The sequence below is a fragment of the Fringilla coelebs genome, assembly GCF_963513975.1.
Source record: "Fringilla coelebs genome assembly, chromosome: 12".
Classification (NCBI taxonomy): domain Eukaryota; kingdom Metazoa; phylum Chordata; class Aves; order Passeriformes; family Fringillidae; genus Fringilla; species Fringilla coelebs.
Genome location: NC_140038.1, coordinates 12,419,050 through 12,437,910, shown reverse-complemented (window position 1 = coordinate 12,437,910; position 18,861 = coordinate 12,419,050). Strand labels below are relative to the sequence as shown.

Genomic DNA, 18,861 nt, shown 5'->3' with positions numbered 1-18,861 from the left:
ATATCTACACATCAGTATCTTAATATATTTGATGCATCTGTTAACAACCTGTAAGCATTGCCCTGAGCCAAAAGCATGCAATATAATGGCAATTTAAATACACTCACCTTGGAGAGTATGGGATGGATTTGGGCTTCATCTGGTTGAATGCAAAGGTGAGCTTCTGTGCTGCTCTCTGCTGCTGAATTTCCTGTGAGTCAAACCCACACCTCATTAGCTGCTTAACAGAACAGGGAACAGCAGAGCCAAGCAGGCAGTGGGAACAGTGTCTATTCCCCCAAGGCAGAGTAACAGATTACTTGCTTTTTAAATTATATCTGTATTTTAAGAATTTGTGCTCTTTGATTAAATAAGCCATCCTGGAGCAGAGTTTTTTTAACCCTTTTGCACATACAGAACCCCAGACTAACTTTTTTTCTTATTCTAATAAGTATATACTAGTTTACAGGTGGGAAAATAATTCCTGTTTAACATATAATGCCTGTCCATGTTTAATAATTGACAAAGACAGAACTTACTCTCAAGCACAAGTGCAACACAGTGTCCTCCTTATAAATGCTTGACCAAGTATTCACAACTTCAGGAAGAAAAGACTTGATGATATAAAGATGTCCTGATTTCAGGATATCATATTCTGACCACGTGCATACAACTTTGAGAGCTCGACGTAAACCTCCTCCCATCTCCTCTTTACTTAAAAATTCAATTTTAGCACAGAGGCCCAGCTGTGACCAGGAGGACATGCTGTTGTTCAGGATGCTGGGAGAACTCTCTTCAAGGCGATACACAGTGACTGGTTCACCTGCAGCACAGCACAAAAGCCATCGCTGAGCTGAATTTTCCAAGTTTGAAATTAAAAGCACTGAAAACACACCATTGCTTACAACAAGCTGCAGTGTTAAGTCAGTACAAACATTTTGAATTAACAAAAAATTTAAACTGCCCAGTGGGATGATCCCTCTGCAGCTTTTTTCACAGAGCTGCAAAATTTGTCTTCTATTTAGACCTATTAATGACAGTGTTCAAACAGCATTAAGAACACTGAATAAATGTTTAATGTCCAAACAAGTGAAGACAACTTAAAGGAATCCTTCCAGAAGAATTTGTTATAAAACTGTTAGTACAATACTACCATCACTGTAACACCATTTCTGAGGACAACTATAATTAAATCCACATTTCATAATCAAGCGAGTTGCCCTAGAAAAGGTGTCATACTCACATATATTTCTGAGCGTTCTAAGACTTCTTTTAGTTGATTAAGACTTCAGTTTCACACTTGCTGTGAGAAACTGTGAACTTTGCCTTGATTCTTCTATATTAGAAGGATCAAACCAAATTAGAATCCGTAAGGTTTGCTTTTCATCCCCAAAAGACCGCAGTGAACCAGCAACAAGAAATACTGTTCTTACCTCTTGGAGGCACGGGAGTGAATGGAATGCTCTGTGATAATCTCATCAGGTTATTTCTTTCTACAGCTAGAGAAAAATTACAGCATTTGTTGAAGTTTAAGGATCTTATAAATGTCAATATAAATACAAGCATTAGTTTGTAAGAGGGACTGACCTGAGTAATAGTAATTGATATCCATGATAGGCTTGAAAGGAGAAGCAATGCCTGAAAAGAGATTAAGGAGAAAAAAAGGAAAAAAAAAAAAAAAAAGATACTCTAGCTACTAATTTATGAACTAAAATACCACACTACCCTTTGAAAAGGATCTGCTGTGAAGATAATTAAATATTGCACTTAAGTCTTTGGTACCTCAGGGGGGGAAAAATGTAGTGCTTAATGCTTGGCTGTTTATTGAAATTTTTTTTTAAATTTTTTTAAATCACAGTATTGTGTGTCCAATAAATTCCAAATTACCATCAATTAAATGCATTCCCATACAAGACCCAAGCAGTTGGTTATACATAAAAATCTCTCACCTCTAGAGCAGAAAGACAACTTACCATTCAATGCATCTTCCTCCGATGGCCTGTCAAATGCCACAAAAACAACAGTCACCTTCAAACTTACTCTGGATTCCCTGATTTTGACACATCATCCTAGGTCACCTTGTTAACCTCACAGTACCACTTTTTTCCTGTTATCCTATTTTTCAAGGGCAGTACAGGTTTCTTAATTACAAAATAGTAATGGAAAGCTGTTAAGTAATCTCGTGTTTTTACAGCTACACTTTCAATACCTCCAAGTCATGCACAACATTATGCTAAGTTTGCATCACAAGAGCTCATTCCCACAGAGGTGCTTTAATTAAAGCTTGTTCACAACAGTTACCCCTCTGTTATCAGATAAATAAGGTAATGGCTTTAGCAGTTAACTCAGGGGTAATTGGTAACAAGAGCAATGTCTGCATAATTTCAGTTTGAAAGGCAGGGTAAAGACCTTTACCAGGAAGCGAGCTGCTCACTGTGTCAACACATTTTCATGTTTTGCCCTCCAACATGTGACACCATTAATCTAAACAGAACCTGTTAAAGCATGGTGAGAGCTCAGCCTGACCCACCCATGAGCACCTGCAGCCCAGGGAGCCAAGCCAGTCCTGGGCTGCACCCCAAGAAGAGTGGCCAGCAGGCTGAGGGGTGATTCTGCAAGAGACCCCAGCTGGAGCCCTGTGGCCATCTCTGGGGTCCCCAAGGTAAGAAGGACCTGTTAGGAAGAGCCCAGAGTGGCCACAAAGATACTTGGAGAGCTGGAGCCCCTCTGCTCCAGAGACAGGAGGGGAAAGCCTTTCCACCCAAACCACTCTATGATGATCCTATGATTCCAGTGAATACATCTGGTTATTTATTAGAAGGGGGGGGGGAAATCAAACTTCATGGGCTTTTGTTCTCATTAAATGCAACTAAACACCACTATAGCCAAAGACAACCAAAAAGAAAAACAGAACAACATACAGAGTGATAAAACTGCTCCATTAGTAGAAAGCTTACTTACATTTGACTGCTATTTGAAGGTCTGCCTTGTAGCCAATCCTTTAAAACAAAGGAGAAGAAAAACAAAAAGGGCTTCAGTTTTGTAAGGAAAGCACAGTTGATTCAGTTGGAGGTGGGGTGGTAATGTGTTTTAAGTTCTTGGAATACAGCCTGTTTATTGGAAATAAACCAGGCTGCACTGAACTGCAGTTGAATGGAGACACCCAAATACAACCAAGAAATGGTAAACTACAATTAAAAGAATAAATAAGGCTCTATATTCACTACTGTTTATGGATTATATAAGCAATTCTTTTCCTTAAAAGAAAAGAATTTTGATTTTATTTCTACAAACAGAAAACAGCACAGATTTTCATAGTGAGAACATACACAACTTCTTCCCTTAGTGAAAACAGGTCTCCTGTTGCCTCCTAGAACAAGCAAGTCCACAAATCAGTATTACTCCTTATCTCTTACTTCTCCTTTATTTGTTCAGCTTCTAGTTGTGCTCAAGAATGTCACAAAAGGTTGATACAAACCGGCAGTAAGGCTGCTTTAGAGTCAACTTGCTGTGTGTCGTCACTCGATGCTCTCCTGCTCTTGCTGTACACTACAAATGAAGGAGATTTGTAACAGGACAAAGAATGGCAGCTGTCACTGTCACCTGTTTCCTAACAGTGAACAAACAGACAACTTAACAAAGCTCTCATGAAACAAGCCTGACCACAGCTTTAGAAGAAGTTTGCAGTCCTAACTAGATCACTTCAGGTTTTACAGCTCTGGCTGTCCGTGGCAAATCCAAGGGAACAGAACTGAGCTGGCATGGCTAGAACCACCACAAGAAGCAAAAGATACAAGTACTACTAAGCATTAAAATATTTCAAGGTTATTTAACCATTTGTGTTTCCTTTGCACCTTCTTAGGATACCCAGTAGCAAAGCAAGTTAGAGACAACATTAGGGGACATGAGCAGAGCCCAGACTTACACTGCTCTGAGTGGGCTGTCAGAGGGTCAGTGAACCCACCACAAGAACTGGATTGTTGTAGATCACTGTCAGTCTGAAGACCCTACAAAAAAATAATTACATTTACCATCAGTCATCATTACCATTATTGCTTTCAACTACTACTCTTGGAACACAATCTGCCCAGTTTTTCTTTTTAGGACTGGCCAGGATTCTTCAAAATTTCTGGATGTACTTCAAATACCTCACTGCACAGAAATGCACAAGTTGAGTGCATTAAGTCAGTTAAAATGCTCTTCTCACAGTAGCCACCAGCTGTAAAATTTTCAGGCACACATTAAGACTCCTGACCTACACCAAAAGAGTTCTTTGCAAGGGAATGTTACAACAGCAACGAGTGACAGAAATGTCAATTACGCTGGATTCCTACAGGCACCATGTTCAGCTCATCTGTTTTGTGCCTTTGTTTGCTATCTATTCCTATATAAGAATATGGCTCTGGCAGAAACTAAATTTCAATATTTCTTTACATCCCTAAACACTAGAACGTTTTAGACCTCTGTCAAGGAGACATCCAGTTTACAGATAATGAGATAAGAACAGAGAGCCAGGTCTTTACTGGAAAGAACATTTTTTAGTAACTGTTGAAAGTAACATTCCTAATAAATGGAAACTTTCTTCACTTACTTGAAGTCTGGTTGTCTCTATACCCTCCAATATAGCTTTTTTGAAGTCTTCCTGCTGTTCCTACCAAAGAAACAAAGCAAATTGTTAACAACAAAAAAACTGTGCCAAAAATACATAAAAAAAGCTTTTTGGTCACACATTGTACTCATCAAAAGGTTTAGAAGCAGCAACTCAGCAGAAGAGAAGCATTTCAAATGGTCATAATGCAATTCTCAGGTGTATTCCCCCCTGAATGCATGATAACTGCAAATAGTAATTTGTATGTACTAATTCAACAGCTACATGGCAAAAACTAGGAAACTAGCATTCATATACATACATACATATATATATACATACATATATATATATATATATATATATATATATATATATATATATATATATATATATGCACACATACACTACAGTACTTGGAAAGCAGGTTTATTAGTAACCACTTTTCTGTTTTACTAATTTTTATTATTCTTTAAGGGGATTTCTTTAAGGGAATGGATATTATTCATTTTAGTTTATGATGAGCTTATTAAAAAGCTTTTTCTTCTTGGAAGCATAATGAACATTTTTTGTCACTTTTGAAAATTATATACACTGTCACCTTGCTCTATAAATTATAACATAAATTACTCTAGTCTTAAGGCAGATCTTGAAATTTATGAGTGTAAAATATTTAGTTGAACACTAATTATGGAACACTTAATTTTATCTCAGTTCACAGTTGTAGTCATCTTAGCTTTCATAACCTCAGAGCTTGTTTATTTCACTAGTATCCTACTATGAAGCAACAGTATTTGATGGCAGTTAAGGTTACATGAGTTTTCACTGGACTTTTTTTTTTTTAATCATGAAACAGATGCAAAGTGCAGTCTGCAAGGAAGGTGTAAGTTTTTTGATTATATTTTGTTTTAGGCTTTTTCCAAACATACTGTGACATTAGAGTTTAAAAGAAAATGATCCCCATGATCATACCTGACAAAGCCTTTCATGCTCACCTCAATATCAGCACTTCTTTCCCTCATTTTGCTGGCTGCCTCTTTGAACCGCTGTAGGTCCATGCTGTCTCTGTGACCTTTGACACAGTGAATTCAAAAAGAGTATTCAAAATCAAAGGCAACCTCCAATGTTCTGACCATGCCAATAGTCTGCATCACCATAGCACAGGGTTACAAACCACCTAAGGTCTGTTTGCACTAGGAAAGACATTACAAACACGCTCAAGTGAAGACCAGTGTAACAATAGCAAACTGTTGCCTTTCCTGCACTGAGGTGTGGAGCACCACCACTCAGAATATAAAGCTAATATTTTAAATTTTTACTCAAGGGTATGCTCCTCACAGGAAAGGAACAAGGCCTGGATTACAGTGCTTTGATGATGTATGCTTGACAAATGAAGGGAAAGTAGACAGTTTCCTGGAGGTAGCTTTTACAATATACCCTTCATCCTCCCAGTTGAAAGAAATACTTTTCAGAATTTTCCCAATCATGTGGCTTTATAATGAATGAAAATCTACTTGGCTTCACAATTGAAACCTGCATGGTATCACAAGTGGTGTAAACTGTGAGCAGTAAGAATGAAGGGTATGTTCTAAATGCTAGAGATGTCAGAGGACCATATACAAAAAAAATCTGGCTCCAGTAAATAAGTATAGTTAGTATTCAAAGTTATTAGTGGTGAAGTACATTTAAAGATTAGATAAGAGTTGTACAATCACTGTCCATAATTTCTGTTTAGCCTTGCTTTCTTTTTTCAACCATGAGGCACTTACACATAAATAGCTAATGTAGGTAACTTCTTAGAAATCCAAGTTTCACAGCAGGAGAATAAACTCTTGTCTAGAGATTTAAATTTATACAACCTCAGCAAATCTCTGGAAAACACTGAGACATCCCTAAACAGCTTTAGCAAGACAACACCTCTGCAGACAACCTGACAATTCCAGATTACAATCTTCTACTAAACACTAAGCATACTTAAAGCATTATCTGCTTTACAGGGATCAGTTAGTAAACCCACACCTGTGTTTTGCAATGAATCTGCCACTGTTTTACCATTCAAATATGTAGGTAACTAACCAAAATCATCCACCTTTTTACTGTTAAGCAGAACTTGAGGGGAGGCAAAATGTTGTATTGAATTAAAGGACTTTGGAAGCTTCCAAAATGACAGCCCCAACCCAGGTTAGCCTAGGCAACAGTGGAAGATCCCAGCTGTAACAGTGTTTAGAAATAAAGTAGAGGAGGAACCCCCAGCTTGACACAGATACCACAAAGACATTTGTCCAGGACTCCATCAGCCTGAGTAGTGTTCTGTAATTACGTCAAGAAATAGACAATATTTTTGATTTATGCAATCGGAAGGTAGGAGCTTTATAATGAGCCACAAAAGGTTTGTCTACAGTGCCCGTACCAAGTTGTACAGCTGCTAATTGCCCAAAACTGCTATACTCAACAACTGGATAATGTTTGTCAGAAAAATATTGTCTATGTGACAGAATTATGGAGAAATTATAATTTAAGTTAAAAAAAACATTCAAGCAACATAGGGAAATTAGAGATGTTAAATGCAAAAAAAGCAGAGCAAAATGGTAGAATAAAGTCACCTGCAACCGGAATACACCCAAAATACCATACAATTCTTGATAAGTCAAACCTTGTGGCTTAGATTTGGTCCACAGTTTATGAAGTAGTCCCATAAGGATGTTAGAACATAAATCTCGGGTTTGCAGTTCCATTGCATGGACATGCTGACTTTTGGAAAGTTCATCTTTAATATTCAATTTTCCATGCGAGCCGCCACAGTTGACTGTTGACATCAAGTCGCCCGTTGACAAAGAGAACTTCATTTGGGGCTTGTTCTTCGCTAACTTGACAGGGGACTGGTGAGCACATTTGTCAACTCTGCAGCTGTAGTTATCATTAGTGTCACTCTCATCATGAATAAAACCACAATTAACGTATCCTCCATTTTCAACACAAGGTTGGGTGAAAGCAAGGCAAGCAGAGCCAGAAGCAAGAGGATAAGAGCAGCTAATAATGACTTCAGGACATTCAGAATCTACTTTGTTATACTTACCCACAAATGCACCAAATTCTACATTATTATCTCCTTCTGTAGCCTTAGAGAAAACAGTCTCTTCATGCTTTGCTGAAGAATCCAGCTGACTTTTGCAACTGGGTCGAGATGGAGTGCTAACAAAAAACTTTGTTGTTGGGGATGTTACATGTGGCATGCTGTTGGATGAGTTGCCTAATTTTTTACTTTTACTAGCGGATTTTGAGATCTCTGCAGCCTGTATTCGTTGGCGAAGTTCTGGAGGGGAAACAGCGTTTGAAAATAAGGCACTGCCTGAGGAACCTGCCTCTTGGAAGTTTTTTTCTTCTCTCCGGGGAGCGAGAGCCAACTCCTGACCAATTGTCTTATGCTGGACTTCTTTGTCATCACGGATGGAAATGTTGCAGAGTAAAGCATTGTTACTCTCTAGGCCTCCTTGTGGAAAAGAACCAAAGACATTTCCAATGCTGTGCTTTTTCCACACAGATGATCTGAGAGAGCCATCCTCAATGAGATTTTGTGCCAAATGTTTTGAAATGCTCAATTCCCGGGTGATTTCATTATGAACCTTGCTGGCTTCTGAAGCTTTCTGGGCAGTCAGTGTTTTCAGAGTGTCCACAGTTAGAGCAGACAGATCCTGGAGGTGGCCAATCTGTGAATCTAAAGACTGTAATGACCTTTTAATGTAGTTGACACGATCACCAACTTCCTTTATCTGAATGCACATTTGTTCCACCCTAAGAAAAATCAAATTATGAAGTAGCTATGAAAGGTATTTTTCTCAATGTGCAAAAAACCCCATGATTATAACCCTTTCTGTCCATTTAATCAGAGGGAAAAACAACTCTGAAGTCTCACAATAACAGAACAACACTGGACTGTTTTGTAATACAACATTTGTACGTACTTCTGAATCACAGAATTAAAACAGCTATCAACTGACGGCCTACAGCACTTCCTGAAATCTATCAGTTTCTTAAAACATCATGGGAAACTAAATTATACGATTGCCTCAGTTTACTGAGTGCTTCTATAGGTCAAGAAGAATCAACCACATTATCAGTTTCTGCCTAGCAATGGAAAGATACCATATAAAATTTGCATAAACACTTTATGTTCTTGAGCTGCATTTCTCCCCCTTTAAAGTACATTAAAAAAACCTGTAAAAGTTCTAATTGTCTATTCAGAAATTTTGATTTAAATATTCTACCGTTCGAATGTGACTCGAATCCTCTCCTCACTTCCAGAATGAAATTTATCATCCTTTTCATTGAAATACATCTCAACACACAGCTCTTCAAAATCATGAAGTTTCTTCTGATCTTCTTCTGTCAGGTAGAGTTCTAAAGAGAGATCAACATTTAAGATCACATAAGTAGTGAAGTTGTACAGGTGCTGAAATCTAATAGTCATAAGTCTACTAAGGGCATTAACAATAAAACACTACAATAAAAACAAAAAAAAAACCTCAACAACCAAAAAGCCCTACCAGAGGGCCACTTAAGACCCTTCCTCTCTCATTGCAAAAATAAGTTCTGAGAGGATCTGTGCACAATATGATCATTCCTTACACTCCTACCCTTTAATCCCTTTGAGACAGAAGCTAGATTCTGTAGCTGGATTTAATTTTTTTAAAGTTTCAGAGAAGTTTTACAGAAAGAAAAAAAATTTTCTCCATTAGCAATAACAAGAAATCTAATCTATTTGTGTGACAGATTAGTTTTACTGGAGATTTCTAGGGGTTGGCATTAAACTCTTGAGAAATACATGGTGATTTTCAAAAGAATTATCAATATTGAAAAAATATAAAATTAAGACCCACTTTGACTTTCTTCAGAATACACATTATAACCAAGAACATAGTGCTATTCTGACAGTTTGCTTTAGCCATGTCAAAAACACTACTGCAGTTTTTTGGATAACTGTTCATACTTGGCCCATCTGAAGCCTTGTCTGTCTTTCTTCTTTTACATATACAGCAGAAGAGGGAAGCCATGTGGCTGAGAATGATCAGTGGTGGAGGCAGAACAGGTTTTTCATGGTAGGCCATAATGAAATGATAGCGCTGATACTTCCACACGATGTTGGAAATTGCCTTGACTTGTAAATACACGTTGCTGAAAGGGAACAGAACAATATTAACACATCAAGGTGTCTTTTGGGGTGGTGGGGAGTTGTTGCTGTTTGTTTAGTGGTTGTTGGATTGTTTGTTTTTTAACACATTGATAACAATCTTGAATTCTAATGGCAGTTAAGTAAGACAAAAGCATAAACTTGTTTTTTGCTGCAAAATTTTTTTGTGGAAGTGGAAACACATTTAAGAGAACACCATGATTCAGAGCAAGGAGAGGGCTAAAGAAATTCTCCCATCATGTAACATCTCAGTATCTTTACTCAGAAATAAATTACACTGAGATCAAATTTCAAGTTTGCTGAACAAAAAAATTAATTATTTCTAGCACTATGTTAATTCTGCAGTCTGCCTTCTTTAGTGTTTGTGAGCTGCTTATGCCCATAAATCAAACACTTGCAGAGAACTGTAAAAGACAACTTACTACAATTGAACCCAACCAACTGGAGAACATTAAATTAATTTAGGAACAACAGTCAATTAAGAAAAGGAAACAATTTTGTTTGTTTTTTTCACAAAGAGAAGTTTCAAAATACCTTCAAATTTCCTTGAACTTCTGATTCCCCTGACCTCAGAGATGTGACAGGAACCAGTCACATCACACACTTCCCTAACTCAGTCATGAGCTTGCAGTGAGGAAGAGACAAAGACCAGCCTTAGAACCTGAATAAACTTCCAGGAAATGGGATTGCTTTGATTTGGCATCAGTTCTTATCCTGTCATCTTACTGCAGTGAGATAGACACTTGTCCAATTATTAGCAAAAACTAACTATTATCTACATACTTACTTGAAAAATGCAATCAGGAGATTAACCATGATTATGTACTGCACAAAGAGGTAGACAGCTTGAAGAAATGGGGTCAACCATGTTCCTGGGCCACAGAGATGAGCAACTTTTTCATCAGAATTATTTGCACACACTGTGTTGGGAAAAAAAGACACAGAGAAGACATGTACATCTTTTACAACTCCCAGCAGGTACAGACACAAAAAAACCCCCAAAGGTCACTTACATTTTGCAGCAACCAACTATGATGTACTGGTTCTGCAGTTTGAAATGTCTCCAGGCATTTAGGAACATGGTAGGAAAATACCAGAGACAATTGTTTCTGGCTGATACTATGCTGTAATAATATTATTGGCTTTCTAAAAAAAGCATAGTACATCATCACAGCCAAAATTTTGTCATGATAGCTGTGGGGCAGAATTCCAAAATCCTGCTAGGAATAGCCTTGAGAGAATTTGTAATTATGTAATTTTTATTCGAAGCCAAACAAGTTTTAGAAAAGAAAATGAAGAATCAGGTCACATAGTTATACAGCTGAAACCCACAAAAGGGAGATCTTCCATGGAATGGAATTAATGCCAACAGTACTGGGACTTTCATAAAATTAGAATTTCATAAGATTTTGAGAAGATCTTATCAGAGTACGTTCTCTCTTTACTTGCTTCATAATTGCAGTATCTTACCATCAATTTCATAGGCATAGACTTCACCAAAAATCATCCAGTATGGATGAAACACAATATCTCTAGCAAGAGTCCAAGAGGGTGCCTCATCAGGATACAGTATTGCCTTCCTGGGAACACCAAAACTAAGTAGTACAAGTGCCATAATCACCACAATGTAAAACATGTTGGCCACCTGTTAACAGAAAAAAGTCAGTTAATCCACAAGATCATAAATATGACAACACAACTCTAAAAACTTATACAGTGATAGGTTACACTTGAGAAATTCTATGTATTTTATAAGGAAGAGTCCAGGACACAGATATTTCACTCAGAAAATTTTGTTAAACAACAAGCCCTCTTAAAAAACCCCAAATTTTTCCTGTCTTTTTTTATAATGTATTTAGTACCCTTGGCCAAAGGCAACTGAGCATATTTCCCTTTCAACTTGAATACTATTAGGTACACAAGGAAATATTCCTTCATAAAGGTACTCAATAGCTGCACAAAAAACAGAGGCAGTTTTCCAAGGGCAGGAACAGAGAACCTATGCCTCTTGTAAGAAATCAAAGTGAGAAATAAGTAACTTGATTGCCCCTGTTTTTAAGGAATGAGAGGGTTCAATTTTGTAAGAACCATTTTATAGAGGGAAGACACAAAAGCTCCTTCCACATTCATATATACAGCTCACAAGCCTTATAATGGTTTTAACATTTAGAATAGCGACTGACAGTAGAGATAGGTTATTAATTTTAAGTTTAAACAATTTTAGTATTTTTTGTGTGAGATGACAAGAAGCACAATCTATTCCCAGTTTTCCATAGCACAAAAACCATGAAGGTGCTTCATGACAATAAACAAGTTAAAAGTTTTGATAAAGAACACAAAGGCTGTAAATTTCAGACCTAGATGGGAAGCTGAATCAGGACATAGGCTTGGTCATATTTATTTAAGTGTCTGACATCTGAGAACAAAACAGGGCAGGGAAGGAAGATTTGCCTTTTTTCACATTTATGTAACAGGGATAGCTCCATAAAGGAAGCCTTCTAATCAGTGCTTCTTTTGAAACCCTTGAAGTTATATTCCAGCTGGCTAATTCTGCATACCAAGTTGCTATCCTATTACAGCAGAAAAGAAACTTCTAACTAAATAAAACTATTGAGAGAAGTTGTAAATGGATGCAGTTGGGGAAAAAAAAAAATCAGTAACAAACATAGTACTTACCATTTTCCCAATCATCATAACATAAGGGCCAGCCTGTTGATTTACAGCTAGAAAATCCAGTAATCGCACATACCAAAAAATGATATTGAGACAGTATGTTATTCTTCCAGCAACAAAGATGTAATTTTCTCTGTAAGTGTTTTCTCCAAAATTCCCCTTGGCTCCAAATCTTAACGCAAACCCGATGAAGAAAGTGACAATGGCAACTGTGTCACTGATATTGAAGTAATCACTGAACCACACTTTGATCTTCTGATTAATCTTCCCAGCCTCTGACATAAAAATCTGTAAAAGAAATGAAGGTCAGGACAGCTAATATTTATTGCAAAGGGACCACCAGTAAAGCATATGAATCACCAGCATTTTTATACTTGCAAAAACATACTAGCTATTCAAAATGGAGAAATCTTAAATTACGAAGAATCAAAATCAGTGTTTAACTGTGTCAGCTTCACAACAAGGAAAGGAGGATTTTGCTCTAAGCAATTTATTAAGGAATTTTGGATTTAGTGGGTTTTGGTGATTTTTATTTCTTTTGAGGCAGTTACTGTGACAAAAATGAACCCTATCTGCCTTCAGTCAAGCCTGAGGTACCAGGTTAAGGACTAACTTCATCTCTCCCATTTAAAAATTATTACAGAACTTCCATAAAGTCTCTTGCTGACCAGGAGCATTGTAGTTATGATGGCTCTCCTGTGTCACTAAAGCTTTTTTTTTTTTGTTTTGATATCTTGGTCATAGCACTGTGCTGGAGCCTGCCTGACAAATAAATACACATTTTACAAAGCCTCCATCTAGCAACCCGTACCAAGCTTTAAGATAAAGGTGTTAAATCATGTACTCAGATGCTTGAAGTTTCTTCAGTTTTCTTGTTTACAGAATATTAGTTTAAAGCATACTGTTTTAACAGACAAAAAAAGGCTAAAATCCCAGATTGTTACAGGCATACCTCACGAATTTTCTCAATTGCTGATGTGAAAATGTAAGCAATAACAATCCACTCCTGAACAGATGGCAATTCTTCCATTTTTACAAGAACCACAAATGTGTAGAGCATGAGGAATCCTAAGTATGCCAACTAAAAAATGAAATAAAACATATAATTACTGAAGGATCTTTTTAAGATGTACATGGAATCTTTTGATGTGGTATACAATAAAAGCTTTGAGTTGAATTACAAGACTATATTTACCCTTTTTAGCAGACAAGTTATTATTTATAAGGGGATACAAACATTTTCATCCTAGAAAAGGAAAAATAGCTGTAACAAGCTATTTATTGTTAGCAAAGCTTTGCTCTTATCACAGCCATTTTCCCTTAGAACAAATTCTAGCATTTCTATTACAGTGATTGAAACAAAGCTGTGCATGCACTTGAGCCTAATACATGGTTATAGAACTCCTGCTAGCAACTGAGGGAAAGAATTACTCAGAACAGAATTTAAAAACCCCAAACCACAGGGCCCAGCATGTGCTTATGCAGTTTCATTAAATAAAGTATTTCTCATTTCCAGCTCAGCAAGGTAAGGGGTTTTCTCTCTGCTTTTTGGATAGTGCTTAACATTGACTCAATCAGAACTACACATTGGGAAAATAACCCAAACATCTGTCCTACATTTCCAAATAAAATGCACACTATACAGAAAAAAACTCACCGTATTAAACCAAAACTTCACAATTGGAGCATGATAAAATGCATAGAACTTCTGTGTAATTGGGAGTCTTTTGGGCTTTGCTGGAGTCTCCATGTCATGCTTTTCAAAAGTACTGTCCAAGATCCTCACTTCTTTAAAAACCTCCTAAATTTAAAAAAACTTGTTAACTTCCCACACAGAAATACATGCTTTCTGGCACTAAATTTCACTTCTTTAACTTAAAAATGTAATTATTTAAGTGAGGAATATTGTTTTTAGTATCTCCCTCTGCTCCACATTACCATAGGTATTTCATCTGCTGCAGTCTGGAAGTTGTTCTCACTGTCATCCATTGCCATTTGATGTGCATCTTGAGACTGAGGAATATGTGACATTTCAGCCTTGGTCTTATATTCCAACAGCAGTATGGCAGGAGGGAGTAGAATACTCAGTATCACCTGAAAAGATGAAGACTAAGTGTAAATAGTTCGCAACTAACTACATAAAAATATCAGAATACACCAACACACAGAATAGCCTTTGAAAATGTATTATCTAAATTTCACTTGCTTGCTCTTGAGGGGGAAAATGTAGAAAATAATTAGTTGTTATTACTTGTATATATACCTAAGAGCTTAGGATCACAGATACAGAGTGTTTCTTGACTTGAAGACATAGGAAATGGGAAAAACCAACAAATTCCAAAATTCAAAGCTATTAGAAAGAATGTGCTCCAAGCCTAAAGACAGACGTTCTGTTCACACTCTGTTATTTAATCCACTCCCAGAAGCTTTGGAACAGTGTATTGTTAAAGTGTATTTTAAAAGCCTAGACCAGGTTGTGGGGGGAGAGGGGAATGGTGTATGTTTTGTTTGGGCCTTTTTTTTTTTTTTCCAATATACCATAAAAAAATGAGCTAAGGTATAGATGAAGAGAGTAAGTGAAAGCTATTTACTGTCATTAGCCTGTTACAAAGCAAGCAAGAAAACAGTTAATCAGTTATCAAAGAGGATTTTAGTAGGTCACAAGTTAAATGATGCTTGTAGGTATTTTGTAGGAAAGTTTTATTTCATCTTATTTCTAGCAACAATTAGGTTTTGGTACCTAATTTCTCAAAGAAATATGCAACTCCCATTTTGGTTCCATTGATCTATATCAATTATCTCTGCCTAGATCATAATTGATCTACATCACACAAAGTGCACCGCTGGAAAACCTGTCCCCAGTTTGCCTACCCTTGTTTCATTCTTTGCCCTGTTTTTGCTCAGTTCCTCCAAAATAGGATATTCACAAAGCTTTTTTACAACAAGTCTTATGTTCTCCCTGTAAAAAGCCAAAATGCACGAAACTACAGTCGTACAACAGGTTGTCCATCTGTTAAGGATTGTTACTACTATGTTTTTAGTAGGGGATTAGTATTCACATGATCTCTTTAAGCCTCTGATTAAAGGCTACTTGCCTGGTTTTTGCCTTCTATATTTCTGTACCTTATTTGAAAAGATAATAGAGTGTCAAAAGAAGCGTTTACAACAAATATTCCAGTTTTGATTAAGTTACAGGAGACTGGCTTACAGGATTTATTAATAAAAGCTATAGTTGTGAAAGCTTTACACTAACAGCATTTAAACACACTTTTCTTCCCTGTAAACATAAACTCCATTGACCCTTTCTGCATGAATAACTGCAACAGTGCTTACTTTGTACCATGAATTCTTCCTCATGTTCAGCCTTCCCATCCACATATCCGATAACAACATCTGTGTGCAAGTGTGTGCTACAAAGGGACGGAGCCTCGAGGACACTGCCAGCTTCAGACAAGTGGAGTTGCTCCAGTTTTTAAGTTCATAAGTCAGTAATTTCATGGCCATAGTTTCATCTTGTCGAAAGGACTGCTCCAACAGCTCAACTGCCAGCTGACCAAACTCGCTAAAATGAAGAAAAAACCAACAAAAGATAGTATCTATAGAAATTACCATGAGTGAATTTTCTTGCACAAATTCCCAACTTGCATAACTTGAAGGGCCTATTATTTGTCCCTTCTGTCCAGATACACTAAAATTTGTAACCACAATACATCAATCTGTGACTTCTGTTTAAAACATATGCATGTTAAAACAGCTATCAAAACATGCACAGAAACTACACAGAAGAAAATGGCACACTGAGTTTCCTTTTAATTTGACTATAAATCAAGACTTTCAACAGCCCTCAAGAAAGAGCAATATCTAATATAAAGCTTCTACTAGAGTTCCACTTAAACTTTCTTGCAAAACATAGTTCTCTTCAAGTGTGCTAACACAACAATTTGTGTTTTGTTCACATGTAGCCGGCTACTTTTATTGCGGATGTCAAGAAAATATTTTGAACAATAGGAATGTAATTTACTTGGAATACTGTTTCAGTTCTTCTGAAGTATCATCAACAAGGTCACTTTGTTTCGCCTCATACGCCATGGACCGATAGACTTTGCAGGCCACCAAAGCTTTGGCCATGGACTCCTCGCCGTGCTGCCAGAAGAAAAGGGCCATCTTCTGCCTCTTCATCAGCACTGCCCACAGCAACAGCTCGTTCAGAGGATAAGCAAAACGTCTCGTTTCAGGATCATCTATGTCAACTATTTCATCTTTGGTTCTTTTCTTTTTTCCCTCTTCTGCACCAGTGTCAATCTTTAAAATAAAATCACAAAGTCACATTTTAAGTCGCTATACTCGGTGACTATGTAAATTGAAATAAAATGCTGAGTGATCAAATACCAGATTATAAATAATTATAAAAAGAAAAAAGAAAAATTTTGAGGACTTGAAAAGCAGCTGGAACTTTTGTTCGAAAACTTCAGTTGAGTACAATTCATTTTAATAACTGTGAGACTGAATTCATTTTAATTATAGATCAAAGAAAAGCTGTAACTAATATACCTACATACAAATAAAAAAATTCATGGAAACTGCTTGTAGTAGTAACACATGGCCAAATCTTTCCCTGTCTACAAAGCTATGTGAGTCCCACCTTCATTACTAGAACTCTGTCGAAGAGAAACTTTTTGGTCCTTAAGATATCAAAGATTATCCACAAAACTCCTATACAGAAAGAGAAACACCCTTAACAGAATCCTGTAAAAACGCTGCAGTTTAGAAACAAGTACAAAAGCAAGGTTGAAATTACGGCATTATCAAAGTCACTGCAATTGCTGCTCCTCACACTCCAGTAGCACTTGGGCTTTCAGCAGGCTCCCCACTCTCAGCTCTTTGAAATAAACCCCCCTCTGCTCCCCTCACAGCCCTCACCTTTGGTTTGTACGGCTGCGCTGTTTTGATGAAATGATTGTGGCGCATTTTTTCTTTCTTGTCTGCCCTGTTACCAAAAGACTCATGGCTTTTACACATCTGAGGAGTGGTACTTGAAGGATTTCGCCCAGATCTCTACAACAAGGAGAAGGGGTTTGATTACTGAAACATGTATGAACTTAAATAGCAAAACCAGAATTCTCACTGGATATTTAACATGGTTTGTTGGTTGTTTTCATTGCTTTTAAGAAGTCACTAAATGGGCAGTTACACTTGTTGGTTAGTATAGCTTGCACAAGAAGCTAAAATATCTGCATCCCAAGCCCTGGTGAATCTGCATGTGTAGTGTCCTTTCTTCCCCTACAAGCAGGAAAAGAGGAAATCACAGGGAAGGAATTAGGATATGCTAGAATAGGGTTGAGGAGAACAAAACCTGTTGTTTGCCCTCAATCCCAGGATAGATCTCAGCTGCCCTTATGAACTCACTACTGCATTTAAAAGAACCAGTCCATCAACAAGAAGAACAAACTAACATGGATTCAATCACTGCACAAAACACAAAGGTTTGGGGTTTTTCAGCTGGAACAGATGGGCTGTTACCCACGTGCACGTACCCGATTGTTCCCGCTGAGACTGTTGTATATCGCTCTAAAGCGTTTCCTTGTGTAGGTGCATCTGTAAGTTCCTCCCATCAGATATTCAATAACCAGTCCCACATCAATCAAGTTGATTTTATATCCTGGAGGAAGATTTCCCTAGGAATACAAAAGGTATTTTTACTTTTTCAATATATAATATTAAACTTGCTTAGAGTGTTTCTGCATGTTTTATCACAGCTCTGAATAATAATTTTTTTTTAAGAGGCCTTTCATGATTAAAAAACCCTCCAACATAAAACCTAAAAAGCATCTGTATGACTCAGCAGTTATTATTTTTAAAGAAAGACCAGGGGATACCTTTTCTACATTAACACCCCTAACAGAACAGATACTCATTCCATTGGTGGGGGAGCCTTTTTGTCTATTGTTTACCCGCCAAAATTTCTCCATGCTGGAAGCATCAGCTTTCAATCCCCCCAGAAGGAAAACAATCAAAAGAAAGACAACACTCTTTGGGTTTAACACCTTTTAGGCAACAGGGCACCAAGCATAGAACAGAAATATTAAAAACCACCAAAATGTCTGCAGAGGTAGCTTAATACTTAAAATGAAATTCAATTAATAAACTGCAGATCAAACTGATAGCCAAATACAAGAAATTACCAAGAAATAACTGCTAGTTTGACAGAGTTTGACATGGGGAGCATACCTGTTTGACGTCCCGAACAAGATGAAAGAGTGTTGGGTTGGTTGGGCCTTGTTTCTTTATAACAAAAGAAAGGGAAAATTTGGAATGAGAAATTAGCATGCAAGAGCAGCACCATAAGAGGTTAATTTTAAAAACTAATTTAGAATATAAAAATATAATAAAATATAAATAAATATGATTAAAAAACTTCTCAAGGAGGATTCTC

The 18,861-nt window shown here is 37.1% G+C and overlaps 1 protein-coding gene across 2 annotated transcripts in view; it reads right to left on the bottom strand.

Moving 5' to 3' along the window:
- Nucleotides 1-18,861, bottom strand: part of TRPM7 (transient receptor potential cation channel subfamily M member 7) — a 52,194-nt gene that overhangs the window by 3,488 nt on the left and 29,845 nt on the right. Inside the window, exons 13-36 of one of the 2 annotated variants that reach the window (XM_084214028.1) lie at nt 18,657-18,710; nt 17,963-18,103; nt 17,349-17,483; nt 16,450-16,730; nt 15,762-15,990; nt 14,367-14,522; nt 14,086-14,229; nt 13,381-13,509; nt 12,432-12,716; nt 11,226-11,400; nt 10,543-10,675; nt 9,555-9,739; nt 8,833-8,965; nt 7,221-8,359; nt 5,563-5,639; nt 4,571-4,630; nt 3,905-3,986; nt 3,458-3,528; nt 2,941-2,978; nt 1,953-1,978; nt 1,567-1,617; nt 1,413-1,478; nt 519-802; nt 108-190 (exon numbers count right to left, since the gene is read on the bottom strand). In XM_084214028.1, the coding sequence (XP_084070154.1) occupies nt 108-190; nt 519-802; nt 1,413-1,478; nt 1,567-1,617; nt 1,953-1,978; nt 2,941-2,978; nt 3,458-3,528; nt 3,905-3,986; nt 4,571-4,630; nt 5,563-5,639; nt 7,221-8,359; nt 8,833-8,965; nt 9,555-9,739; nt 10,543-10,675; nt 11,226-11,400; nt 12,432-12,716; nt 13,381-13,509; nt 14,086-14,229; nt 14,367-14,522; nt 15,762-15,990; nt 16,450-16,730; nt 17,349-17,483; nt 17,963-18,103; nt 18,657-18,710 (4,157 nt within the window). The remainder of the gene's footprint in view (nt 1-107; nt 191-518; nt 803-1,412; nt 1,479-1,566; nt 1,618-1,952; nt 1,979-2,940; nt 2,979-3,457; nt 3,529-3,904; nt 3,987-4,570; nt 4,631-5,562; nt 5,640-7,220; nt 8,360-8,832; nt 8,966-9,554; nt 9,740-10,542; nt 10,676-11,225; nt 11,401-12,431; nt 12,717-13,380; nt 13,510-14,085; nt 14,230-14,366; nt 14,523-15,761; nt 15,991-16,449; nt 16,731-17,348; nt 17,484-17,962; nt 18,104-18,656; nt 18,711-18,861) is intronic. The other variant, XM_084214029.1, reaches the window with a different exon arrangement.